This window comes from Coregonus clupeaformis, chromosome 35 (assembly GCF_020615455.1).
Source record: "Coregonus clupeaformis isolate EN_2021a chromosome 35, ASM2061545v1, whole genome shotgun sequence".
Taxonomy (NCBI): Eukaryota; Metazoa; Chordata; class Actinopteri; order Salmoniformes; family Salmonidae; genus Coregonus; species Coregonus clupeaformis.
Genome location: NC_059226.1, coordinates 42,562,096 through 42,589,505, shown reverse-complemented (window position 1 = coordinate 42,589,505; position 27,410 = coordinate 42,562,096). Strand labels below are relative to the sequence as shown.

At 47.8% G+C, this 27,410-nt stretch overlaps 1 protein-coding gene across 4 annotated transcripts in view; it reads left to right on the top strand.

Moving 5' to 3' along the window:
- The first annotated feature begins 488 nt into the window (after window positions 1-488).
- LOC121539332 (actin filament-associated protein 1-like 1) overlaps window positions 489-27,410 on the top strand; it is a 45,570-nt gene continuing 18,648 nt past the window's right edge. Inside the window, exons 1-4 of one of the 4 annotated variants that reach the window (XM_041847762.2) lie at window positions 489-686; window positions 26,179-26,304; window positions 26,723-26,806; window positions 26,977-27,119. In XM_041847762.2, coding sequence (XP_041703696.2) covers window positions 668-686; window positions 26,179-26,304; window positions 26,723-26,806; window positions 26,977-27,119 — 372 coding nt within the window. In that variant the 5' untranslated portion in view covers window positions 489-667. Of the gene's footprint in view, window positions 687-9,932; window positions 10,149-26,178; window positions 26,305-26,722; window positions 26,807-26,976; window positions 27,120-27,410 lie in introns of those variants that run through there. The other 3 variants (XM_045211127.1, XM_041847744.2, XM_041847752.2) reach the window with 3 other exon arrangements.

The window sequence follows — 27,410 nt, the reverse complement described above, 5'->3', positions numbered from 1 at the left end:
CAGAGAGAGAGAGAGAGAGAGGCAGAGAGAGAGAGAGAGAGAGAGAGAGAGAGAGGGGCAGAGAGAGAGAGCGAGAGAGGCAGAGAGAGAGAGAGAGAGAGGCAGAGAGAGAGAGGCAGAGAGAGAGCGAGAGGCAGAGAGAGAGATAGGCAAAGAGAGAGAGAGACAGAGGCAGAGAGAAAGAGAGCGAGAGAGAGAGAGAGAGAGGGGCAGAGAGAGAGAGAGGCAGAGAGAGAGAGAGAGAGAGAGAGAGAGAGAGAGAGATAGGCAAAGAGAGAGAGAGACAGAGGCAGAGAGAAAGAGAGCGAGAGAGAGAGAAAGAGGGGGGCAGAGAGAGAGAGAGAGAGAGGCAGAGAGAGAGAGAGGGGGGCAGAGAGAGAGCGAGAGAGGCAGCGAGAGAGAGAGAGGCAGAGAGAGAGATAGGCAAAGAGAGAGAGAGACAGAGGCAGAGAGAGAGAGAGCGAGAGAGAGAGAGAGAGGGGCAGAGAGAGAGAGAGAGAGGGGCAGAGAGAGAGAGAGTCTGCTATGTATCAATTGTAGCTGTCAGCGCGGTCTCACATGGGGCTGCTCTCCTTCACACTCTCCGGGTGAGCCCGGGAACCACCTCTGTCTCATCCGTTACTTCCACCAGGAAACCACCTCTCTCTCATCTGTTACTTCCACCGGGATGGACGCCAACAACAGATGTAAGTGTCAGTCTTAATCCGGTTTTCATTTAAAGTTAATCCATAGTGTAAAATTACACAAAGTAAGCTATTATGTAGCTATTATTTCAAAGTTGTGCAACTGGCTTTTATAAACCAACCAATAGGAATATGTGCATAAATTGCACCTTTCTTTCACATGAGAACTGCACTGCTGCCAAACTGATGCACAAACACAGTTTTTTTCATGCATAAAGAAGGCTAATTGTGGACTATAATCTAATTGCCTGTTTAAGATTCTTATCATTTTGTTGACAACTTAGTAAACAGCAGAACAGCACATTGCAGAGAATGGTATTGTTGGAATAATCTTGTATAACTATAGTCTAGTTGTGCTGTCCGGTGGCCGTAGCCAAGAGATAGGCTATAGAAAAGTGTCAACGTTCAGAAATGACTGTCGGTTTACCACCTTATTCTGTTTAGATCAGCAGTTTGACTTGTCTTCATAAGTGGTGCAAATCGTCTCCCCACGCTGCAGGCAGCAAGACGTTTTCCCCTAGCCTTCGGTAAACGTTCTGTCCTTCTCTACCTTCATTTACTCTCCTCCGGTGATTGTAATTTCGCAGAGGTTAGGTAAATATATTACTTTCTATGTTAGGCCCACATCTATATCCTGTCATTTACAGCAAAATCTGTGAAGGGAAGTGGACAAGGCCATAGGGGAAGGGAGTAAATCTCCAGGAATGGGCCGCATCCCTTACACCATTTCTCTGCAGCTGTTTCCATCTCCCATGCTGTTTTACTGTGACATGGCCCATGCTTTCTCTCTCCAACTACAACTTCCAGTTTCCGTTGAGTGAAAGATAATCATTTTGATGTTGATACCTCACTCTCAACTACAATACATTATCATGACTGTTGAGACAGTCTGTATGGGATAGGGGTTTAATAGACACGGGTTGATTTTCAATTTCTCTTGGACTGGTCTTTCTTGACAGTTTGGGCTTGTTGTTGTTGGACCCTCTCTCTCTCTCTCTCTCTCTCTCTCTCTGTCTCTCGCTCGCTCTCTCTCTCTCTCTCTCTCTCCTCTCCTCTCTCTCTCTCTCTTCTCTCTCTCTCTCTCTCTCTCTCTCTGTCTCTCGCTCGCTCGCTCTCTCTCTCTCTCTCTCTCTCTCTCTCTCTCGCTCGTCTCTCTCTCTCTCTCTCTCTCTCTCTCTCTCTCTCTCTCTCTCTCTCTCTCTCTCTCTCTCTCTCTCTCTCTCTCTCTCTCTGTCTGTTTTTAACAGATAAGCTCTGTCAGGTCTCCCACAGTGGAAGGTTTGTATCTGTTTGAGTAGTTGTGTGTGTGTGTGTGTGTGTGTGGTAGGACAGAGCTAGATCACCCACAGTGCTCTGTTAGTGTTAGTCTTCCTCTTACCGTGCTCTCAGCCTATGATCATGAGCTTTGGCCAAACAAACAGAAAATAGGTCACTTGTTATTCCTGAAATACAATCTCCCTGATTCTCTAATCCAAGGCCACATTGCCTTGAGATGGACATTAAGAAATGCAGGCAATTCCTGATAAACATTTGGTGTGAATCACAAAAGTAATGCACTATATAGGGAATAGGGTGCCATTTGGAACTCAGTCTTGGACTGTGGTGTCTACTGTCTGTCCGTGCATTAGAACTGGGTCAGAAAACTAGCCCCTCATCACTGGGTCTGACTCCTCATAAATCAGATAAACTTTAAAAAAAAATAAAAAAAATATTGGCCTCTCACGTTTCCCTGACTCGGTCCTATCTAACCACACTCTGTAGTTGGACACTGTGGAAGTACAGTACCGAATACAGTAACCTGGGTTCAAATACTATTCAAAATAATTTCTTATCTAGACTTGATTGAGCTTTCCTGGATAGCACAATGGAACCAATAGAATATTCACAAGAGTGCAAACCTCACCCGTCTGGCACTCCAGGCAGACAAGAGCAAACACTCATTTCTTAAAAGAGTTCAAATAGTATTTGAACCCAGGCCTGACTCTGGTCCACTAGCAGATTCTGGGGGGTTAGAGCATTGTGAAACCCAGAGCAGGAGGGTCTCTTCTCAGGCCCAGCTACAGCTCCCGCAGCCTTCCAATCAGCCTTCCAATCAGCCTTCCAACCAGCCTTCCAACCAGCCAGGCAGCCAGGCAGGCAGGCAGGCAGGCAGGCAGGCAGGAAGGTAGGCAGGCAGACAGGCAGGCAGGCAGGCAGGCAGGCAGGCAGGCAGACAGGCAGGCAGGCAGGCAGGCAGGCAGGTACTCTCTTCTCTACCTCGCTCTCTTCCTCCCTCCTCCTCCTCTTCTGCCCCTCTCTTCTTCACCTCTCTGTTACTATCTCCTCTTCATCCCTCTTTCTCCCTCCTCTTCCTCATCTTCCTCCTCTTCTCTCCCTCTTCTCTACCTCTATCCTCCTCTTCCTCCCACTTCATTCGCTCTCTTCTTCCTCTCTATCTTCCTCTCTTCTCTACCTCTCTCCTCTTCCTCTCCTCCCTCTTCCTCTCTCCTTTTTTTCTCTTCTCTTGGCTGAAAACAAGCCAAACAATCGTCCGTTTGTAAAGTGGAGAATTCACAAAGCAAACATAGCAGGATCTGTTTGAGAAGAAAGCCATGCCAAGAGACTAGAGAAATAGTGTAATGGGCTAATGCCCAGTGTGTGTGTGTGTGTGTGTGTGTGTGTGTGTGTGTGTGTGTGTGTGTGTGTGTGTGTGTGTGTGTGTGTGTGTGTGTGTGTGTGTGTGGTGTGTGTGTGTGTGTGTGTGTGTGTGTGTGTGTGTGTGTGTGTGTGTGTGTGTGTGTGTGTGTGTGTGTATATGTGTGTGTGTGTGTGTGTGTGTGTGTGTGTGTGTGTGTGTGTGTGTGTGTGTGTGTGTGTGTGTGTGTGTGTGTGTGTGTGTGTGTATATGTGTGTGTGTGTGTGTGTGTGTGTGTGTGTGTGTGTGTGTGTGTGTGTGTGCGGGCGTGCGTGCGTGCGGGCATGCGTGTTTCTGTGTTCTTAAGTCCCGGAGCATCAGGTGGGTGTGTGAGAGGGGAAGGGAGAGGTTGAGGTTGACTCCTCAGAGACACATAGCATTGGTGGGATTGTACCATGAATGCATCCCAAATGACACAAATCTATTTAGTGCACTACATTTGACCAGAACCCATAGATCTCTGGTGAAAAGTAGTGCACTATAAAGGAATAGGGTGGCATTTGGGCACATCCCCTCATTATCCCAGGCTGTGTCTGTGTTGAATCATGGTTACTGTCTCTTCAGTGTATCTGGGAGCAAATGGACACATAACATGTAGTATATCATTATAGAGACCAGAATGATACAGAATGACATGAAATACGCTGTGTGTGTGTGTGTGTGTGTGTGTGTGTGTGTGTGTGTGTGTGTGTGTGTGTGTGTGTGTGTGTGTGTGTGTGTGTGTGTGTGTGTGGCGCGCGTGTCTACATTGATTGAGTTACAGTATGTGTATGCTCAGACCATTAGAATACAAGTTGACACAAAGACTTTTGAGGAATATGTGATGTTTGAATTGAGACATGGATTTGGGTTAGCACGGTTTATAGAGGTAGGGAGAGATGGATGGAGGACAGAGAGAGAGAAGGGGAGAGAGAGAGGGTTAGAGAGAGGTAGGGGGAGATGGATGAGGGAGAGAGAAAGGGGGGAGAGAGAGAGGGTTAGAGAGAGCAGGGCTGAATATATACATGGATTTGGGTCAGCAGTTGAATATATACATGGATTTGGGTTAGCAGAGTTGAATATATACATGGATTTGGGTTAGCAAGATTGAATATATACATGGATTTGGGTTAGCAGGGCTGAATATATACATGGATTTGGGTTAGCAGGGCTGAAAATATACATGGATTTGGGTTAGCAGGGCTGAATATATACATGGATTTGGGTTAGCAGGGCTGAATATATACATGGATTTGGGTTAGCAGAGTTGAATATATACATGGATTTTGGTTAGCAGGGTTGAATATATACATGGATTTGGGTTAGCAGGGCTGAATATATACATGATTTGGGTTAGCAGGGCTGAATATAAACATGGATTTGGGTTACCAGGGCTGAATATATACATGGATTTGGGTTACCAGGGCTTTATATAGACATGGATTTGGGTTAGCAGGGCTGACTATATACATGGATTTTGGTTACCAGGGCTTTATATATACATGGATTTGGGTTAGCAGGGTTGAATATATACATGGATTTGGGTTAGCAGGGCTGAATATATACATGGATTTGGGTTAGCAGGGCTGAATATATACATGGATTTGGGTTAGCAGGGCTGAATGGATGGAGGACAGAGAGAGAGAAGGGGAGAGAGAGAGGGTTAGAGAGAGGTAGGGAGAGATGGATGGAGGGAGAGAGAGAGAGGGGGGAGAGAGAAGTGGGGAGAGAGAGGGTTAGAGAGAGGTAGGGAGAGATGGATGGAGGGAGAGAGAGAGGGGGGAGAGAGAAGGGGGAGAGAGAGAAGGTTAGAGAGAGGTAGGGAGAGATGGATGTATGGAGGGAGAGAGAGAGAGGGGGAGAGAGAGAAGGGGGAGAGAGAGAGGTTTAGAGAAAGGTAGGGAGAGATGGATGGAGGGGAGAGAGCGGGGGAGAGAGAAGGGGGAAGAGAGAGAGGGTCAGAGAGAGGTAGGGAGAGATGGATGGAGGACAGAGAGAGAGGGGGAGAGAGAGAGGGTTAGAGAGCGGTAGGGAGAGATGGATGGAGGGAGAGAGAAAGGGGGGAGAGAGAGAGGGTTAGAGAGCGGTAGGGAGAGATGGATGGAGGGAGAGAGAAAGGGGGGAGAGAGAGAGGGTTAGAGAGCAGGGCTGAATATATACATGGATTTGGGTTAGCAGGGTTGAATATATACATGGATTTGGGTTAGCAGGGTTGAATATGTACATGGATTTGGGTTAGCAAGATTGAATATATACATGGATTTGGGTTAGCAGGGCTGAATATAAACATGGATTTGGCTTAGCAGGGCTGAATATATACATGGATTTGGGTTAGCAGGGCTGAATATATACATCTATTTGGGTTAGCAGAGTTGAATATATACATGGATTTGGGTTAGCAGGGTTGAATATATACATTATTTGAGTTAGCAGGGCTGAATATATACAAGGATTTGGGTTAGCAGGGCTGAATATATACATGGATTTGGGTTAGCAGGGCTGAATATATACATGGATTTGGGTTAGCAGGGCTGAATATATACATGGATTTGGGTTACCAGGGCTGAATATATACATGGATTGGCAGATAAAGAGAGAAAGAGAGGGGGAGAGGGAGAGGGTTAGAGAGAGGTAGGGAGAGATGGATAGAGGGAGAGAGAGAGAGGGGGAGAGAGAGAAGGGGGGAGAGAGAGAGGGTTAGAGATAGGTAGGGAGAGATGGATGGAGGGAGAGAGAGCGGGGGGAGAGAGAAGGGGGAAGAGAGAGAATATCAGAGAGAGGTAGGGAGAGATGGATGGAGGACAGAGAGAAAGAAGGGGAGAGAGAGAGGGTTAGAGAGAGGTAGGGGGAGATGGATGGAGGGAGAGAGAGAGAGGGGAGAGAGAGAGAAGGGGGAAGAGGGAGAGGGTCAGAGAGAGGTAGGGAGAGATGGATGGAGGGAGAGAAAGAGGGGAGAGAGCGGGGGTTAGAGAGAGGTATGGAGAGATGGATGGAGGACAGAGAGAGAGGGGGAGAGATAGAGGTTTAGAGAGAGGTAGGGAGAGATGGATGGAGTGAGAGAAAGAGGGGAGAGAGAGGGGGTTAGAGAGAGGTATGGAGAGATGGATGGAGGACAGAGAGAGAGGGGGAGAGAGAGAGAGGGAAGGATGAAGTGAGAGAGAGAGAGAGAGAGAGAGAGAGAGAGAGAGAGAGAGAGAGAGAGAGAGAGAGAGAGAGAGAGAGAGAGAGAGAGAGAGAGAGAGAGAGAGAGAGAGAGAGAGAGAGAGAGAGAGAGAGAGAGAGAGAGAGAGAGAGAAGTTAACTTCTCATGATTAATCTGCATCAACAACTTGTTGTGTGAAATATCACTGCTGTCATGAAACCTGATGCTGACATTCATATTCTCACCCTGTGATCAAGCTCATTGTGAAATGATTTGCATGGTTTTTGGACCTGACAGTTATAGGCTGTGACTTGTTAGTTGTCAACTCAGCTCTCTCTTGGTACAGTCAGATGTACAGTATCTGAGCTGTGCAGTACACAAACTGGTATACTTGACCCTTTTAGGCACAGATCTAGGATCAGCATACCACCACCAAATCCTATCCTTAACCATCAGAGTGGGGGAAAAAAATGGACCTTGGATCAGCATCTAGGTGTTTCCTTCCTAACCGTCTGACAGACTGAGACAAGGGCTGTGTCCCAAATGGCACCCTATTCCCTACATAGTGCACTATGGGCTCAGGTCAAAAGTAGTGCACTATAAAAGGAACAGGGTGCCGTTTGGGATACATACAAGGTCAGCTCAGGGTTCAGGGGTTATGAGGTCATGAGTGAGCTCCAATGTTCCGGGGAACCCCCTGTTACTCTGACCAGCACAGTACTCAATCAAATTCAACCACACCTCGACATGACTAATAACACCCACGGACAGACAAAGCAGCTACTATTTCTCTAGTGTGTCTGTGTGTGTTCCTGCCCCATCATAGGAAGCCAGCCTGTCTGTTAGACTCAGCCACATATCTGTGTGCTGATATCATGGGGGTAGAGGGCAGATAGGAGATCTCTATTATACTGAATAACACTTAGATCACTGGACTCTTTGTCTGCTAAACGATTGACTCAACTCCTCCATGCCACTCTATGGGCTGAATGGAAAGCAGCTAGTCTGCAGGCCTGTGAATCAGAGGGGAAAGCAGCTAGTCTGCAGGCCAGGCCTGTGTATTAGAGGGGGAAGCAGCTATTCTGTATATGTATTCTGAGTTTCTTTAAGGGAGTGTGTCCTTGGCTGCGTCCCAAATTGCACCCTATTCTCCATATAGGGCACTACTTTTGACCAAAGAGACCCGGTGAAAAGTATTGTGGGGCCTGTGTACGTGTACATGTGTATGTGTGTGTCTGTGTGTGTGTATGCGTGTTCGTGTTGTGTGTGTTCTGTGTGAATATCAAAGTCCTATACTTCCCACTGTGTCTCAGCCAGCCTTCAAAGAGGGTTAATGCTTAAACAGGTGAGTGGGAGTACACACACACCATAATTCGCTCTGTCCGTCGCCATTGATACGACCCGGGAGAGGCCTCCCCTTGTACACACACTAAGTGTACAAAACATTAAGAACACCTGCTCTTTCCATGACATAGACTGTCCAGGTGAATCCAGGTGAAAGCTATGATCCCTTATTGATGTCACTTGTTAAATCCACTTCAATCAGTGTAGATGTAGACAGGTTAAAGAAGGATTTTTAAGCCTTAAGACAACTGAGACATGGATTGTGTATGTGTGCCATTCAGAGGGTGACTGGGCAAGACAAGTATTTAAGTGCCGTTGAATGGGGTATGGTAGTAGGTGACAGGCCAGGCGCACCGGTTTGTGTCAAGAACTGCAACGCTGCTGGGTTTTTCACACTCAACAGTTTCACATGTGTATCAAGAATGGTCCACCACCCAAAGGACATCCAGCCAACTTGACAACTGTGGAGCCCTGAGTGAGAGAGAGTACTCCTGTATGCATTATTGTAGTGATTGGCAGTTTGAGAGATTGCAATATGCAGTACAGTGTGTGGGCACACATGCTTGCGTACGTACATGTGTGTGTAGCTGTGCATGTTTTGAGTGTGTGTTACTCTGTGTGTTTTATGATGACCTGCAGCGTGTTTTATCCATCATAAAGCAGCATGGGTGACATGGAACTCCCCCCCCCCCTTACCTCTTCCCCTCTCTTCCTCTCTTCCTCTCTTCCCCTCTTCTCCTCTTCCCCTCTCCCGCCTCTTCCCTCTTCCCCTGGGTTGAGAGAGCAGTGGTCTGAGAGAGAAGTGGGCTGACAGAGCAGTGGGCTGAGAGAGAAGTGGGCTGAGAGAGCAGTGGTCTGAGAGAGCAGTGGGCTGAGAGAGCAGTGGGCTGAGAGAGAAGTGGGCTGAGAGAGAAGTGGGCTGAGAGAGCAGCGGGCTGAGAGAGCAGCGGGCTGAGAGAGCAGTGGGCTGAGAGAGCAGTGGGCTGAGAGAGCAGTGGGCTGAGAGAGAAGTGGGCTGAGAGAGAAGTGGGCTGAGAGAGCAGTGGGCTGAGAGAGCAGCTGGCTGAGAGAGAAGTAGGCTGAGAGAGAAGTAGGCTGAGAGAGCTGTGGGCTGAGAGAGAAGTGGCCTGAGAGAGCAGTAGGCTGAGAGAGCTGTGGGCTGAGAGAGAAGTGGCCTGAGAGAGCAGTAGGCTGAGAGAGCTGTGGGCTGAGAGAGAAGTGGCCTGAGAGAGCAGTGGGCTGAGAGAGAAGTGGGCTGAGAGAGCAGTGGCCTGAGAGAGCAGTGGGCTGAGAGAGAAGTGGGCTGAGAGAGCAGTGGGCTGAGAGAGAAGTGGCCTGAGAGAGCAGTGGCCTGAGAGAGCAGTGGGCTCAGAGAGCAGTGGGCTGAGAGAGAAGTGGGCTGAAAGACAGACAAAGAGAAAATTGTCTTTTTCTCCTTGGAAAGACGATACAGAGAGCTGATATCGACAGCTTATCTGAATGCTTTACCTATGAGGCAGCAGTGAAACAGACTCACTCAGGTGTGTGTGTGTGTGTGTGTGTGTGTGTGTGTGTGTGTGTGTGTGTGTGTGTGTGTGTGTGTGTGTGTGTGTGTGTGTGTGTGTGTGTGTGTGTGTGTGTGTGTGTGTGTGTGTGTGTGTGTGTGTGTGCGTGCGTGCGTGCGTGCGTGCGTGTGTGAGAAGAGGTACTGTGCATCATGTTGGGTCGTGCTCCATGGAGGGAATGGGGTGAGGAGGGGAGGGGAGGAATGTGGTGAGGAGGAGTGAGGAGGGGAGGAATGGAATGGGGTGAGGAGGGAGGGGAGGAATGGGGTGAGGAGGAGTGAGGAGGGGAGGAATGGAATGGGGTGAGGAGGGGAGGGGAGGAATGGGGTGATGAGGGGATAGGAGAGGAGAGGGAGGGATGGGGTGTTGAGGAGGGGTGAGGTGCTGACTAAACTGCAGAATGTGAGTTAGACATTAATGAAACTGGAGCTAGCTGGGGGAGATGATGGTGTGTGTGTGTCATCCCCCTGCTGTATCCCAGGTATCATGTAGCTCCTGGGAAAGGCTCGCTGTGTAAACACACACACACAAAACGCACACATACACGAACCATCATCACCCCTCCCCACAGAGAAAGAGAAAGGGAGGAGAGATAACACACCAGGGAGGGAGGAAAGGGTGTAGGATTGTGAATTCCCTTGGGGTTCAACAGTAGTCAGACTCACCTCACCACTACATAGGAACATATATATATATTTTTTTCTTCTCAGATTAATGAAAAATAAGAATGTATTTGTCCTAACATTGGAATATGGTGAGCCTATCTTCTTCATCTTCTAATGGTAGGTGCCAAAGTGCACTATTTGAGAAGAAATTCAACGTTTTTACTTTTCTCCCAGTTATGTGTGATCCAGTTATGAGATTTGGTTCTTTGTATGATGTTACATTTGTGTTTGTTTGCTTTCTTTAGTGTGCTAGCCTGTTAGCCTGTTAGCCTGTTAGCTTACTAGCCTGTTAGCCTGCTAGCCTGTGTGCCTTTGTGCCTGTTAGCCTGCTAGCCTGTGTGCCTGTGTGCCTGTTAGCTTGTTAGCCTGCTAGCCTGTGTGCCTGTGTGCCTGTTAGCTTGTTAGCCTGCTAGCCTGTGTGCCTGTGTGCCTGTTAGCTTGTTAGCCTGCTAGCCTGTGTGCCTGTGTGCCTGTGTGTTTTTTTAGTCTTTACTCGCGAAGTGGCAAAGTAGCAGAGACAAACCAGACATTCAGACTAGTAAACTGTAGTAGGGTAACATTGTGATTAGACTAGTAAACTGTAGTAGGGTAACATTGTGATTAGACTAGTAAACTGTAGTAGGGTAACATTGTGATTAGACTAGTAAACTGTAGTAGGGTAACATTGTGATTAGACTAGTAAACTGTAGTAGGGTAACATTGTGATTAGACTAGTAAACTGTAGTAGGGTAACATTGTGATTAGACTAGTAAACTGTAGTAGGGTAACATTGTGATTAGACTAGTAAACTGTAGTAAGGTAACATTGTGATTAGACTAGTAAACTGTAGTAAGGTAACATTGTGATTAGACTAGTAAACTGTAGTAGGGTAACATTGTGATTAGACTAGTAAACTGTAGTAGGGTAACATTGTGATTAGACTAGTAAACTGTAGTAGGGTAACATTGTGATTAGACTAGTAAACTGTAGTAGGGTAACATTGTGATTAGACTAGTAAACTGTAGTAGGGTAACATTGTGATTAGACTAGTAAACTGTAGTAGGGTAACATTGTGATTAGACTAGTAAACTGTAGTAGGGTAACATTGTGATTAGACTAGTAAACTGTAGTAGGGTAACATTGTGATTCGCTGTAGCTGTCTCTTCCTCCTCTGTGTTCAGTGTGGAACAAATCAAATAGAATCCTCTCTATTCCTTCCTGCTGAAACTGAAACTTTGTCAAGAGATTTGGTACAGTAACACACGATTATGATTTGTTTTTATTTCTACTAAAGCAGTGTGAAGACAGAGTGCCTCATGGGTATTAGAATCCTGGTCACATCATGGCTTATACCACAAAAGGCATCCTGTTCCCTATATAGTGCACTACCCTATGGGCCCATATCTACAGTAGTGCACTATATAGAGAATAGGGTGCCATTTGGTACGCAAACATAGTGTGTATCATATGAATTTGTTTGCCAGTCATGTTAGTGCAGGTGCTGAGTTGGCTGGCTTCTCCTAGTTCCTCACTGTAACACCGTTCTCACTGAGCTGACGGTCTGCTCTGCTAATGCTTGTTTTAAAGACCAGGGGGACCCGATGTTAAACAAACTATCATCTGCTAGTCCACTCATCAGTGGAGCGTTCTCTTTCTGTCTCTCTCTCTCTCCCTTTCTCTATCTATCTATCTATCTATCTATCTATCTATCTATCTATCTATCTATCTATCTATCTATCTATCTATCTATCTATCTATCTCTCTATCTCTCTCTCTCTCTCTCTCTCTCTCTCTCTCTGGCATGTACACACACACACTGCCTTGAATTGCACTTCTAACAAGGTGTGGAATGTATCTTCTGGTTTTAACCGTGTTTGTCAAAGCAGTGTGAGATGGTGAAGATTTTTTACGTGGGCTAGCTCAGCTAACTCAGCCACACATTCCTCCCACTAGTTACGTCTCAAATGGCACCCTATTCCTTATATAGTACACTATTTATATTTTTATATATTTTTATATTTTATATGCCATTTAGCAGACGCTTTTATCCAAAGCGACTTACAGTCATGCGTGCATACATTTTTTGTGTATGTGTGGTCCCGGGGATCGAACCCACTATCTTGGCGTTACAAGCGCCGCGCTCTACCAGCTGAGCTACAGAGGACCAGGTCAAAAGTAGTGTAGTGCAGTATATAGGGAAAAGGGTGCCAAAGAGCGCAGCCTCTGTCTCTGAGCCTCTGTCTCTGAGCCTCTGTCTCTGAGCCTCTGTCTCTGAGCCTCTGTCTCTGAGCCTCTGTCTCTGAGCCTCTGTCTCTGAGCCTCTGTCTCTGAGCCTCTGTCTCTGAGCCTCTGTCTCTGAGCCTCTGTCTCTGAGCCTCTGTCTCTGCTTTGAAATGCTGATTAAGGTCTTTCTCTTTCTGGCTGTGTTTAGGATACTATGCTGCTCTTCCAACAGAAGTACACAAGTCATAAAATAGACTAAGAACTACCAGTCTACTACAACTCTACAACTGATCAGTCTGTGTTATGAGTGGCACAGCTGGTTCTGATCTCAACTCTAAAGCTAAAGTTTTTACCCCACCCTGTTTTGATGTGGCATTATCAGCTCAGAACGTGTGTGTGTATGTGTGTGTGTGTTTCCCCTGGAGTTGAAAGCATGGACACTTCTCTCTTCCCTTCCTGTTTGTCTTGGCATGGACACACACACACACACACACACACACACACACACACACACACACACACACACACACACACACACATACACATACATACATATATATATACATACAGGTGCAGCTACATTTAAGGGATTGGGATGCTTTGGATTGGTGGGAAACAGATTGAGGTGATGGTGGTTCTATCCTTATCCTGACTGACAGACAGAAAGACAGACAGACAGACAGACAGACAGACAGACAGACAGACAGACAGACAGACCACACCAAGCTCCAACTGGCAGTGGAGAGCTCATCCAAGGTGGTTTATGTGATTGATAATGGGGTAGTAATATCATAGGTCATTGAGTATTTAAGATAGGGAGGTGTTCTTCATGCTTGGCATTGCAAAAGTGTAATCCCGACTTTCATCTCAGGCTAGTACTGTTAGGGTTTTTCCCTCTGTTAGTCTTCTTGATACTGCCAAAAAGTGTTGGTATTTGGCAAGATTGATGAGAAGGTATTTCGGAAGTATTGTCCAGCAATGCATGGCTAAAGCCTTTACCATGCTGCTACCCTCCCCCCCCTCTCCCTCTCCCTCCCCCTCTCTCTCTCCCTCTGTTATCTCTCTCTATCTCCCTCCCTCCCTCCCTTCCTCTCTTTCACAGTTAGGCCATTAGACCACATTACCTCCCCACTTGGTCCATGTTTCCTGCCAGGGCCAGCTGTAGGCCATGGACTGGGGCAGGAATCTCTTTGTTTGGTAGAAGACTGCATGTGAACAAGTCCTGTTTCAGTGACTAACACACACACACACACACACACACACACACACACGCTGGTGGGAGTGCCCTGCAGCTGAAAGGAGTGAGGAAGTGTGTGTATCTAGTAGGAGGTGTATAAATAACAAAAAGTGAATTTGTGTTTCACTGCTGAGAACCCCTGGTTCAGGAACTCAATGTGTTTCACTGCTGAGAACCCCTGGTTCAGGAACTCAATGTGTTTCACTGCTGAGGCCCCCTGGTTCAGGAACTCAATGTGTTTCACTGCTGAGAACCCCTGGTTCAGGAACTCAATGTGTTTCACTGCTGAGAACCCCTGGTTCAGGAACTCAATGTGTTTCACTGCTGAGGCCCCCTGGTTCAGGAACTCAATGTGTTTCACTGCTGAGAACCCCTGGTTCAGGAACTCAATTTGTTTCACTGCTGAGGCCCCCTGGTTCATGAACTCCGTGTGTTTCACTGCTGAGAACCCCTGGTTCAGGAACTCAATGTGTTTCACTGCTGAGGCCCCCTGGTTCAGGAACTCAATGTGTTTCACTGCTGAGGCCCCCTGGTTCAGGAACTCAATATGTTTCACTGCTGAGAACCCCTAGTTCAGGAACTCAATGTGTTTCACTGCTGAGGCCCCCTGGTTCAGGAACTCAATGTGTTTCACTGCTGAGGCCCCCTGGTTCAGGAACTCAATGTGTTTCACTCCTGAGGCACCCTGGTTCAGGAACTCAATGTGTTTCACTGCTGAGGCCCCCTGGTTCAGGAACTCAATATGTTTCACTGCTGAGAACCCCTGGTTCAGGAACTCAATGTGTTTCACTGCTGAGGCCCCCTGGTTCAGGAACTTAATCTGTTTCACTGCTGAGGCCCCCTGGTTCAGGAACTTAATCTGTTTCGCTACTGAGGCCCCCTGGTTCAGGAACTTAATCTGTTTCGCTACTGAGGCCCCCTGGTTCAGGAACTCAATCATTTTCACTGCTGATCAACTGTTATTCATTCAAAATCTGAGGTGGAAGACTGAATGCTGCCATGTAGTTAACATGTCTGCTATGTGTGTGACTGAATGCTGGCGTGTATTTAACATGTCTGCTATGTGTGTGACTGAATGCTGGCGTGTAGTTAACAAGTCTGCTATGTGGAAGACTGAATGCGGGCATGTAGTTAACATGTCTGCCATGTGTGTGACTGAATACTGGGGTGTAGTTAACATGTATTCTATGTGTGTGACTGAATGCTGGCATGTAGTTAACATGTCTGCCATGAGTGTGACTGAATGCTGGTGTGTAGTTAACATGTCTGCCATGAGTGTGACTGAATGCTGGTGTGTAGTTAACATGTCTGCTATGTGTGTGACTGAATGCTGGCGTATAGTTAACATGTCTGCTATGTTTGTGACTGAATGCTGGTGTGTAGTTAACATGTCTGCTATGTGTGTGACTGAATGCTGGCGTGTAGTTAACATGTCTGCTATGTTTGTGACTGAATGCTGGTGTGTAGTTAACATGTCTGCTATGTGTGTGACTGAATGCTGGCGTGTAGTTAACATGTCTGCTATGTGTGTGACTGAATGCTGGCGTGTAGTTAACATGTCTGCTATGTGTGTGACTGAATGCTGGCGTATAGTTAACATGTCTGCTATGTGTGTGACTGAATGCTGGCGTATAGTTAACATGTCTGCTATGTGTGTGACTGAATGCTGGTGTGTAGTTAACATGTCTGCTATGTGTGTGACTGAATGCTGGCGTGTAGTTAACATGTCTGCTATGTGTGTGACTGAATGCTGGCGTGTAGTTAACATGTCTGCTATGTGTGTGACTGAATGCTGGCGTATAGTTAACATGTCTGCTATGTGTGTGACTGAATGCTGGCGTGTAGTTAACATGTCTGCTATGTTTGTGACTGAATGCTGGTGTGTAGTTAACATGTCTGCTATGTGTGTGACTGAATGCTGGCGTGTAGTTAACATGTCTGCTATGTGTGTGACTGAATGCTGGCGTGTAGTTAACATGTCTGCTATGTGTGTGACTGAATGCTGGCGTGTAGTTAACATGTCTGCTATGTGTGTGACTGAATGCTGGCGTGTAGTTAACATGTCTGCTATGTGTGTGACTGAATGCTGGCGTGTAGTTAACATGTCTGCTATGTGTGTGACTGAATGCTGGCGTGTAGTTAACATGTCTGCTATGTGTGTGACTAAATGCTGGCGTGTAGTTAACATGTCTGCTATGTGTGTGACTGAATGCTGGCGTGTAGTTAACATGTCTGCTATGTGTGTGACTGAATGCTGGTGTGTAGTTAACATGTCTGCTATGTGTGTGACTGAATGCTGGCGTGTAGTTAACATGTCTGCTATGTGTGTGACTGAATGCTGGCGTATAGTTAACATGTCTGCTATGTGTGTGACTGAATGCTGGCGTGTAGTTAACATGTCTGCTATGTGTGTGACTGAATGCTGGTGTGTAGTTAACATGTCTGCTATGTGTGTGACTGAATGCTGGCGTGTAGTTAACATGTCTGCTATGTGTGTGACTGAATGCTGGCGTGTAGTTAACATGTCTGATAGTGAGTTTAGTCTGAGTGCTGGCGTGTAGTTAACATGTCTGATAGTGAGTTTAGTCTGAGTGCTGGCGTGTAGTTAACATGTCTGATAGTGAGTTTAGTCTGAGTGCTGGCGTGTAGTTAACATGTCTGATAGTGAGTTTAGTCTGAGTGCTGGCGTGTAGTTAACATGTCTGATAGTGAGTTTAGTCTGAGTGCTGGCGTGTAGTTAACACGTCTGATAGTGAGTTTAGTCTGAGTGCTGGCGTGTAGTTAACACGTCTGATAGTGAGTTTAGTCTGAGTGCTGGCGTGTAGTTAACACGTCTGATAGTGAGTTTAGTCTGAGTGCTGGCGTGTAGTTAACACGTCTGATAGTGAGTTTAGTCTGAGTGCTGGCGTGTAGTTAACATGTCTGATAGTGAGTTTAGTCTGAGTGCTGGCGTGTAGTTAACATGTCTGATAGTGAGTTTAGTCTGAGTGCTGGGCGTGTAGTTAACACGTCTGATAGTGAGTTTAGTCTGAGTGCTGGCGTGTAGTTAACACGTCTGATAGTGAGTTTAGTCTGAGTGCTGGCGTGTAGTTAACACGTCTGATAGTGAGTTTAGTCTGAGTGCTGGCGTGTAGTTAACATGTCTGATAGTGAGTTTAGTCTGAGTGCTGGCGTGTAGTTAACATGTCTGATAGTGAGTTTAGTCTGAGTGCTGGCGTGTAGTTAACATGTCTGATAGTGAGTTTAGTCTGAGTGCTGGCGTGTAGTTAACATGTCTGATAGTGAGTTTAGTCTGAGTGCTGGCGTGTAGTTAACATGTCTGATAGTGAGTTTAGTCTGAGTGCTGGCGTGTAGTTAACATGTCTGATAGTGAGTTTAGTCTGAGTGCTGGCGTGTAGTTAACATGTCTGATAGTGAGTTTAGTCTGAGTGCTGGCGTGTAGTTAACATGTCTGATAGTGAGTTTAGTCTGAGTGCTGGCGTGTAGTTAACATGTCTGATAGTGAGTTTAGTCTGAGTGCTGGCGTGTAGTTAACATGTCTGATAGTGAGTTTAGTCTGAGTGCTGGCGTGTAGTTAACATGTCTGATAGTGAGTTTAGTCTGAGTGCTGGCGTGTAGTTAACATGTCTGATAGTGAGTTTAGTCTGAGTGCTGGCGTGTAGTTAACATGTCTGATAGTGAGTTTAGTCTGAGTGCTGGCGTGTAGTTAACATGTCTGATAGTGAGTTTAGTCTGAGTGCTGGCGTGTAGTTAACATGTCTGATAGTGAGTTTAGTCTGAGTGCTGGCGTGTAGTTAACATGTCTGATAGTGAGTTTAGTCTGAGTGCTGGCGTGTAGTTAACATGTCTGATAGTGAGTTTAGTCTGAGTGCTGGCGTGTAGTTAACATGTCTGATAGTGAGTTTAGTCTGAGTGCTGGCGTGTAGTTAACATGTCTGATAGTGAGTTTAGTCTGAGTGCTGGCGTGTAGTTAACATGTCTGATAGTGAGTTTAGTCTGAGTGCTGGCGTGTAGTTAACATGTCTGATAGTGAGTTTAGTCTGAGTGCTGGCGTGTAGTTAACATGTCTGATAGTGAGTTTAGTCTGAGTGCTGGCGTGTAGTTAACATGTCTGATAGTGAGTTTAGTCTGAGTGCTGGCGTGTAGTTAACATGTCTGATAGTGAGTTTAGTCTGAGTGCTGGCGTGTAGTTAACATGTCTGATAGTGAGTTTAGTCTGAGTGCTGGCGTGTAGTTAACATGTCTGATAGTGAGTTTAGTCTGAGTGCTGGCGTGTAGTTAACATGTCTGATAGTGAGTTTAGTCTGAGTGCTGGCGTGTAGTTAACATGTCTGATAGTGAGTTTAGTCTGAGTGCTGGCGTGTAGTTAACATGTCTGATAGTGAGTTTAGTCTGAGTGCTGGCGTGTAGTTAACATGTCTGATAGTGAGTTTAGTCTGAGTGCTGGCGTGTAGTTAACATGTCTGATAGTGAGTTTAGTCTGAGTGCTGGCGTGTAGTTAACATGTCTGATAGTGAGTTTAGTCTGAGTGCTGGCGTGTAGTTAACATGTCTGATAGTGAGTTTAGTCTGAGTGCTGGCGTGTAGTTAACATGTCTGATAGTGAGTTTAGTCTGAGTGCTGGCGTGTAGTTAACATGTCTGATAGTGAGTTTAGTCTGAGTGCTGGCGTGTAGTTAACATGTCTGATAGTGAGTTTAGTCTGAGTGCTGGCGTGTAGTTAACATGTCTGATAGTGAGTTTAGTCTGAGTGCTGGCGTGTAGTTAACATGTCTGATAGTGAGTTTAGTCTGAGTGCTGGCGTGTAGTTAACATGTCTGATAGTGAGTTTAGTCTGAGTGCTGGCGTGTAGTTAACATGTCTGATAGTGAGTTTAGTCTGAGTGCTGGCGTGTAGTTAACATGTCTGATAGTGAGTTTAGTCTGAGTACTCCCAGGTTGCGTCCCAAATGGCTCTCTATTTCCTTACTGCACTACTTTTTACCAGGGCACATAGGACTCTGTTCAAAAGTAGCGCACTGCATAAGGGATATCGTGCCATTTGGAACACAGAGAGAGTAATCATGGATATAATCACCAATGACAACCAGAGAGAACTGACCGGCCATGGGTGTGTGTGTGTGTGTGTGTGTGTGTGTGTGTGTGTGTGTGTGTGTGTGTGTGTGTGTGTGTGTGTGTGTGTGTGTGTGTGTGTGTGTGTGTGTGTGTGTGTGTGTGTGTGTGTGTGTGTGTGTGTGTGTGTGTGTGTGTGTGTGTGTGTGTGTGTGTGTGTGTGTGTGTCATTTGCGTGCGTGTGTGTGAACAGTGTTGCTCCCTAACTGAAGACATAGTTTCCTGAGGTGGGTCCTCCTATGGGCTTAACCTCTTAAGGATAGGACCCTTTTTTTCAATTTCCGCCTAAAATGACCCAAATCTAACTGCCTGTAGCTCAGAACCTGAAGCAAGGATATGCATATTCTTGATACCATTTTAAAGGAAACACTTTGAAGTTTGTGGAAATGTCAAAGTAATGTAGGAGAATAAATCACATTATATCTGTTAAAAGATAATACAAACCAAAAAACATGCTTTTTTATTTATTTATTTTTTTCATCATCTTTGAAATGCAAGAGAAAGGCCACAATATAATATTGCTGTTTAGGCACAGTCTAGATTTTGGCCACTAGAGGCAGCAGTGTGTGTGCAACATTTCAGATTGATCGAGTGAAGCATTGCAATACTGGACTATTTTGTATCAAGTCTGCCCAAATGTGCCGAATTGGTCAATTGATACATTTTCAAGTACATAATTATAGAGAACATACAAAAATAATATGGTAATACAAAATGTAAGTTTACACACTCCCAGGAATGTCATACATGATGGATCTTTAGCTTATACACTAACTTTCACACATCTAGATGGCCCGGCGGGGTGGGTGTGGAGCCAGAGACAGCAGGGGTTCAAACTGTAGAACCCAGTTCCTACATTTGAATATAAAAATTGATTTTATCAAACAAAAAACTATGCTACATTTTATCTCTGGGACCCCTAGGATGACAAATCAGAGCAAGATTACTGAATGTAAGTACATTATTTACCTTCAGAGGTGAATGTATCAAACCAGTTGCCGTGATACGTTTTTTGTTGTTATGCACTCTACTCAAACAATAGCATGGTATTTTTGCACTGTAATAGCTACTGTAAATTGGACAGTGCAGTTAGATTAAGAAGAATTTAAGTTTTCTGCCCATATAAGACATGTCTATGTCCTGGAAAGTTTGCTGTTACTTACAACAGTCATGCTAATCACATTAGCGCATGTTAGCTCAACCGTCCCGTATACGGGACACCGATCCCATAGAGGTTAACAACCTACTGCCAGGCAAATATATAATTTATATCTGCCTTACAGTGAACAACTGGTCAGAGATTGTGTGTGGGCATGCGTGAATGTGTTTGGGCATGCGTGTGTGTGCATGTATAACAGCTTTCTTCTCTACCCATCCGGTTCTCTTCCATCTTAATGAAACATGGAGATCCTTACACACTGTCTGAGTAGCTGGCATGTGAGATCAATTCAGACACAGACACAGCCTATTTATTCTACTGTGTGTGAGGAGAGGGGGAGAGAGGTGACCATAGGAGAGGGGGAGAGAGGTGACCATAGGAGAGGGGGAGAGAGGTGACCATAGGAGAGGGGGAGAGAGGTGACCATGGAGAGGGGGAGAGAGGTGACCATAGGAGAGGGGGAGAGAGGTAACCATAGGAGAGGGGGAGAGAGGTGACCATAGGAGAGAGGGTGGGATGTCTTGGCCTAGACCACTCTTTCTCACAGCCATTTGTATGGACATCTGGGTTTCTCCTACCCCAGAGAGAGAGAGGGGGGACAGAGCAGAGAGAAGGATGAGGTAGATTATGAACGAGTGGGAGACAGAGAGAGAGAGAAGTAGAGAAAGAGATGGACCAGAGAGAGAGAGAGAGAGTGCTGGGGTATGGCTGTACAATGAGCTCATGGTTAGTCCAGGTCACTGTCTGTAGGTTCTGGCTCTATATGGTTCACAATCACACAGACACACACACACATACACACACAAACACACAAACACACAAACACACACACACAGTTCACAGACCTGCTCTCAGGAGCATACACCTGCTAGCAGAGCAGAAGGTTTATTTTCGTTCTGTTCTGTAAACAGGGAGCGGTCTAGTCCCACCTCGCACATCAACATGTGAATCATATACTCCTAAAAAGCTGACTGGGCTTTAAAAACACCATGATGTTATGTTTCTACGTACTGCACATATGGAAGTGGAGTACTGGGTTTCCCCTATCCCTGAGAGAGACAGAGAGACTGGAGGGCAGAGAAAAGGGATGAGGGGAGACAGAGATGGACCAGAGAGAGAGAGTGAGAGAGAGAGGCATGGATATGCGTTCGTGCCTGTGTGTGTGTCACGACTTCCTCCGAAGCTGCCTCCCCTCCTTGTTCGGGCAGGCTTCGGCGTTCGTCGTCACCGGCCTTCTAGCCGCTGCCGCTCCATATCTCATCATTCCATTTGTCTTGTCTTGTCAATTACACACACCTGGTTCATATTCCCCTCATTAGTATGTGTTTAAGTGTTCGCTCTGCCCCCTTGTCCTTATGGGTGATTGTTGCATGTGAGATGAGTGTAGCTCGATGGAGCTACCTGTACTTTGTATTGCCCGGGTATATTTTCCCTGTGTGCCTGTTTTGCGCACTGGACTGTTGACGCTATCCAGCGTAACCATGTACTACAGAATAAACTCTGTATTCTGTGATTTACCCTCCTGCGCCTGACTCCTTCAAATCACACTCTCACAGAATCACCCACCCGCAATGGAGTCAGCGGGAGAGGAGCGCATGCCTGGAGTCGTGGCATGGGTCCAGGAGCATTCAACGATGCTAGCCAGCTTGGGAGAAGCAATGGATCGGGTTCATCAGGTCGTCCAATGCCTGGAGAGGAGAGAACCTGATCTGTCGAGACCAGCAGGGCGACCGGATCCAGCCACCCACACTCCAGCACCTAGAGGGATCCATATATCCCGACCACGGGAGTTCGACAGGACAGCTGCTCTCTGCCAGGGATTCCTCCTCCAACTCAAGCTACATTATTCCTCCATCAGCCCGGCACCATTGGAGCGGGAGAAGGTGTCTGGCCTCGTCTCCTGCCTCTCAGGGAAAGCCCTGGAGTGGGCCAACGCGGTCTGGAACGAAGGAGGAACCGTGTTGGACAACTACGGGGAGTTCGCTTTTCCTTTTTCGGGCTGTCTTCGATCACCCGCCCGAGGGTCAAGAGGCGGGCGAGCAGCTGGTCCACCTGAGGCAGGGGACGAGGACTGCGCAGGACTTATCCTTGGAGTTCCGGAGCTAGCAGCTGGATCCGGGTGGCACGAGCGGGCCCTCATCGACCACTTCCGGTGGGGCGGCAGGTAGCATAGTGGTTAAGAGCGTTGTGCCAGAAACCAAAAGGTCGCGGGTTCTAATCCCCGAGCTGACTAGGTGAAAAATCTGTCGATGTGCCCTTGAGCAAGGCACTTAACCCTAATTGCTCCTGTAAGTTGCTCTGGATAAGAGCGTCTGCTAAATGACTAAAATGTAAACCTGCGGGAGGACGTCCGAAGGGAGCTAGCCTGCCGGGACACCATGTTGTCCTTCACACAACTGGTGGACATGGCCATCTGCTTGGACAACCTACTGGCGGCCAGAGGACATCCTTGAGGGGGTCTGCCCGTTCCAACCCCGGCTGACTCGGATACCGAGCTGATGGAGCTGGGTGGAGCGGCGATCAGAAAGAGCGGAGGACGACAGCGCCAGTGTCACTCTGGTGGCATGAAGGGACATTACACCACACGACGTCATCAGCGTTCTTTTGGGTCTGGAGGCGGCAGGCAGGGCACTCTCGCATCACCCCAGGTATCGAACACCCACACTCGTTCAGAGCCCTCTGCTGCGCACTCTACCCTACCCATCTACTTTCCTGATCACATGGTAGTTCCCCAGTGTAAGGCGCTAGTCGATTCAGGCGCAGCTGGGAACTTTATGGACATGGGCATTCTCACACAGTCTAGGCATTTTAATGGTTCCCCTATCCAATCCACTCCCCATCAGAGCACTTGATAGTCGACCATTAGGGTCCGGGTTTGTTAGGGAAGTTACAGCACCAGTCACCATGATTACCCACAAGACTCATTGCAAGCAAGTCACTTTCTTTATTATTGAGTCTCCTGCTTTCCCTGTGGTATTAGGTATCCCTTGGTTAGCACTCCACAACCCCACCTTCTCATTGCCGCAGAGGGTTCTCACGGGGTGGTTGCGAGAGTGTCAGGGTAGGTGTCTAGATGTTTCCGTTGGTGTAACCACAGTGGAAAGTCCAGACAGTACCTCCACCGTGCGCATTCCCACCGAATACCTAGATTTGGCGCACACGTTTGCCAAAGCGCAGGCGACTAAGTTACCACCTCATCGGGCGGGGGATTGCGCGATAAACCTCCGGGTAGACGCTGTGCCTCCCAGGAGTCATGTGTATCCCCTGTCACAGGCTGAAACGGAGGCTATGGAAACATACGTCATCGAGTCCCTGGGCTAGGGGTTTATACATCCCTCCACTTTGCCCGCCTCCTCAAGTTTCTTTTTTGTGAAGAAGAAAGACGGCGGTCTGCGCCCTTGCATTGATTATCGATCACTGAACAAGGAGACGATACGATTCAGTTATCCTCTCCCCCTCATTCCTTCAGTGATCGAGTCAATGCATGGGGTGCGCTTCTTCACCAAATTAGATCTCCGGAGTGCGTACAACCTGGTGCGTGTCTGAGAGGGGGATGAGTGGAAGACAGCATTCAGCCCAACCACGGGGCATTATGAATACCTGGTGATGCCCTACGGTTTGATAAATGCTCCATCCGTCTTCCAGTCCTTTGTGAACAAGGTGTTTCGGGACATGCTTGGTCGCGGTGTAGTGGTCTACATTGATGACATTCTGGTGTATTCCGCTACGCGAGCCGAGCATGTGTCCCTGGTTCGGAAAGTGCTGGCCCGACTGTTGGAAAATGACCTTCATGCCAAGGCAGAGAAGTGTCCTTCCTCGATACCGCATTACCACCTCAGGTGTGGAGATGGAGGGAGATCGCATTTCAGCCGTGCGTAATTGGCCGACTCCAACCACGGTTAAGAAGGTGCAGTGCTTTCTTGGCTTCGCCAATTATTATCTGAGGTTTATCCGGGGCTTTGGCAAGGTCGCAGCTCCCATTACATCTCTGTTGAAGGGTGGGCCGTCTCGGCTCCGCTGGTCTGCTGAGGCTGACAGGGCCTTCAGTAACCTGAGGGGTCTGTTCACCTCAGCCCGGTACTGACCCACCCCGATCCATCACTACCGTATGTAGTGGAGGTGGATGCGTCCGAGGTAGGAATAGGTGCTGTCCTATCTCAACACTCGGGCACGCCACCCAAGCTCCACCCCTGTGCCTTCTTCTCTAAGAAGCTCAGCCCGGTGGAGCAGAACTACGACGTTGGTGATGGGGAGCTGTTGGCTGTTGTCTGAGCCCTGACCGTGTGGAGGCATTGGCGAAACACCCTTTCCTCGTCTGGACGGACCACCATAACCTGGAGTACATCCGGAAAGCGAGGAGGCTGAATCCTCGCCAGGCCAGGTGGGCCCTATTCTTCACCCGGTTTGATTTTACACTATCATACATCCCGGGTACGAAGAACGTGAAGGCAGACGCATTGTCAAGGCTGTATGACACAGAGGAGAAGCCCAGAGACAACACCCCCGTACTCCCGGCCTCCTGCATTGTGGCGCCGGTAGTATGGGCGATGGACGCGGATATAGAGCAGGAGAGCCATCTCCACAGAGCCATCTTATGCACAGAGCCATCTCCACCTCAGTGTCCAGCTGGGCTGCAGTACGTGCCTGCTCTTATCCGTGATCGTCTGATCTACTGGGCACACACGTCACCCTCCTCTGGACACCCAGGTATCGGTCGTACAGTGCGCTGCCTGACCGGAAAGTACTGGTGGCCTACCTTGGCTAAGGACTTGAGGGTGTATGTCTCCTCCTGCTCAGTGTGCGCCCAGAGTAAGGCACCTAGGCACCTCCCAGCGGGTAAGTTACAACCTTTACCAGTTCCACAACGACCATGGTCTCACCTGAGTGTTGTTTTCCTGACTGATCTTCCCCTCTCCCAAGGTAACACCACCATCCTGGTCGTTGTGGACCACTTTTCCAAGGCCTGCAGCCTCCTCCTCTGCAAACTGCGGAGGCCCTGTTTACACACATCTTCCAGCACTACGGGGTACCAGAGGATATAGTGTCTGACCGAGGTCCCCAGTTCACATCCAAGGTCTGGAAGGCGTTCATGGAACGTCTGGGGGTCTCGGTCAGCCTGACCTCTGGTTTCCACCCCGAGTCTAATGGGCAGGTGGAACGGGTAAATCAGGATGTGGGTAGGTTCCTCCACTAACCTAACGCCATTCCAATGTGTTTTAGGTTAGCAACCGGTTCTGGCACCGTGGCACCAGAGCCAGACTGAGGCTCCTGTGGTGGATGACTGGTTTCGGCCCACGGAGGAGACGTGGGACGCTGCCCACGTCCACCTTCAACGTCGTCAGAAGACCAACGCTGACCGCCACCGCAGTGAGGCCCCATCCTTCGTACCGGGTGATCGGGTCTGGCTCTCGACCCGGAATCTGCCCCTCTGCTTGCCCTGCCAGAAGCTGAGCCCACGGTTTGTGGGGCCGTTCAAAGTCCTGAGGAAAATCAACGAGGTTACCTATAAGTTATTACTCCCCCATGATTACCGTATTAACCCCTCGATTCATGTGTCTCTCCTCAGGCCGGTGGTGGCTGGTCCGCTCCAGGAGTCTGAGGTGTGGGAGGTCACTCCGCCTCGTCTGGACATCGAGGGGGCCCCGGCGTCCTCCGTCCATACCATCCTGGATTCGAGGCGTCGGGTGGGGGGCCTTCAGTACCTCGTGGTGTGGGAGGGGTACGGTCCGGAGGAACGGTGCTGAGTCCCGGTGAGGGATAACCTCGATCCCTCCCTGTTGCGGGATTTCCACCGTCGCCATCCGGCTCGCCCTGCTCCGCGTCCTCCTGGCCGTCCCCGAGTCTGGGGTCGGCGCGCTGCTGGAGCTGCGCATCAAGGGGGGGAGACTGTCATGACTTCCTCCGAAGCTGCCTCCCCTCCTTGTTCAGGCAGGCTTCGGCGTTCGTCTCACCGGCCTTCTAGCCACTGCCGCTCCATATCTCATCATTCCATTTGTCTTGTCTTGTCAATTACACACACCTGGTTCATATTCCCCTCAGTAGTATGTGTTTAAGTGTTCCCTCTGCCCCCTTGTCCTTGTGGGTGATTGTTGCATGTGAGATGAGTGTAGCTCGATGGAGCTACCTGTACTTTGTATTGCCAGGGTATATTTTCCCCGTGTGCCTGTATTTGTTCCAGTGCGCCTGTTTTGCGCACTGGACTGTTGACGCTATCCAGCGTAACCGCGTACTACGGAATAAACTCTGTATTCTGTGATTTACCCTCCTGCACCTGACTCCTTCAAATCACACTCTCACAGTTTGTTGACAGAAACAAAGAGAGAGTTGTCACACACCCAGTGGTTGTTTAGTCTGGGTCGATTGACCTCTGTCCTCTCCCTCCCTGACCTTTAACCTCTGACCTCTAACCTCTGACCTCTGACCTCTGACCCCTTCCTTAGCGATGGAGGTCCTGGTGACGGAGCTCAACTTTCTGCTGGAGCTGCTGGACCATGAGACTCTGAGCTCTCCTACTGAGGAGAAGAAGACGTCTGTTAGGAACCTGCTGAAACAACTAGAGCCAATAGGTAGGAGACTACTGAGAGACAGACAGACAGACAGACAGACAGACAGACAGACAGACAGACAGACAGACAGACAGACAGACAGACAGACAGACAGACAGACAGACAGACAGACAGACAGACAGACAGACAACTTGAAGTGGAAGGAGAGGTATACTGTAGACAAGAGCTGGATTCAAATACAATTTACTGTTTACTTTAGTCTGCCGAAGTGCCAGATGGAAGGAGGTTTGTACAGGAAAACTAATTCAAGCACAGATATATGGTTGAAATGATTTCAAATAGTAATTGAACCCAGGTCTGGTATAGACAGGTATAGACAGATAGGAACAGACAGAAGGTAAACATCACAGATGAAATCTAACAATATGAGATCTTCACAAAAGTGTGTTTATATGTTTAGTTTCTATCTTTCCCCCAGTGACAGGACCGGACTACTTGTACATGAACACGTCAGTCTACAGAAACGGCACCAGCTTTGTGGAATCCCTCTTCGAGACCTTTGGTGAGTTTGGTCCTTGGAGTGACGCTAACTTTATTTGAACAGCCAAGGCATTAAAGATTTTACAGCAGTTTCTCCTGTCCCATAAACTACTTTCAGGGTGAGCAACCACCTAACTTCAAGTTGTAAAATCCCAAACATTCTCTTTAACTGTCTTCTACATCTCTGTCCAGACTGTGACCTGGGGGAGCTGAAAGACATGACAGAGGACCAGAAACAGAAGCACACTGTTGACACACACACAGACACACACACAGATACACACGTTGACACACACGTTGACACACACAGAGACGACACATCACCCTCAAAACAGGTGAGCTACACATTCACTGTTCCTGTGTGTTTGTGTGTTTTTCCGTGTGTCTATGAAATTTAAGTACTGTATTTGTATCCTAGTAACCATTGAATCGTTCCCCTCAACAACAATGACCGCTCTGGAATTGAATCATGGCTGGCCCGTGTGCAGCAAAAGCTGTACCCTGTATATAAAGGGGTGGGGGGGGATGACAGAGAGGTATGGCAGTAAGAAAGATTTGAGAACAGGACAGGCAAAACAGATAATTCTGAAGTGTAACGCTGTCTCTCTCTCTCCCTCGGTCCCTCT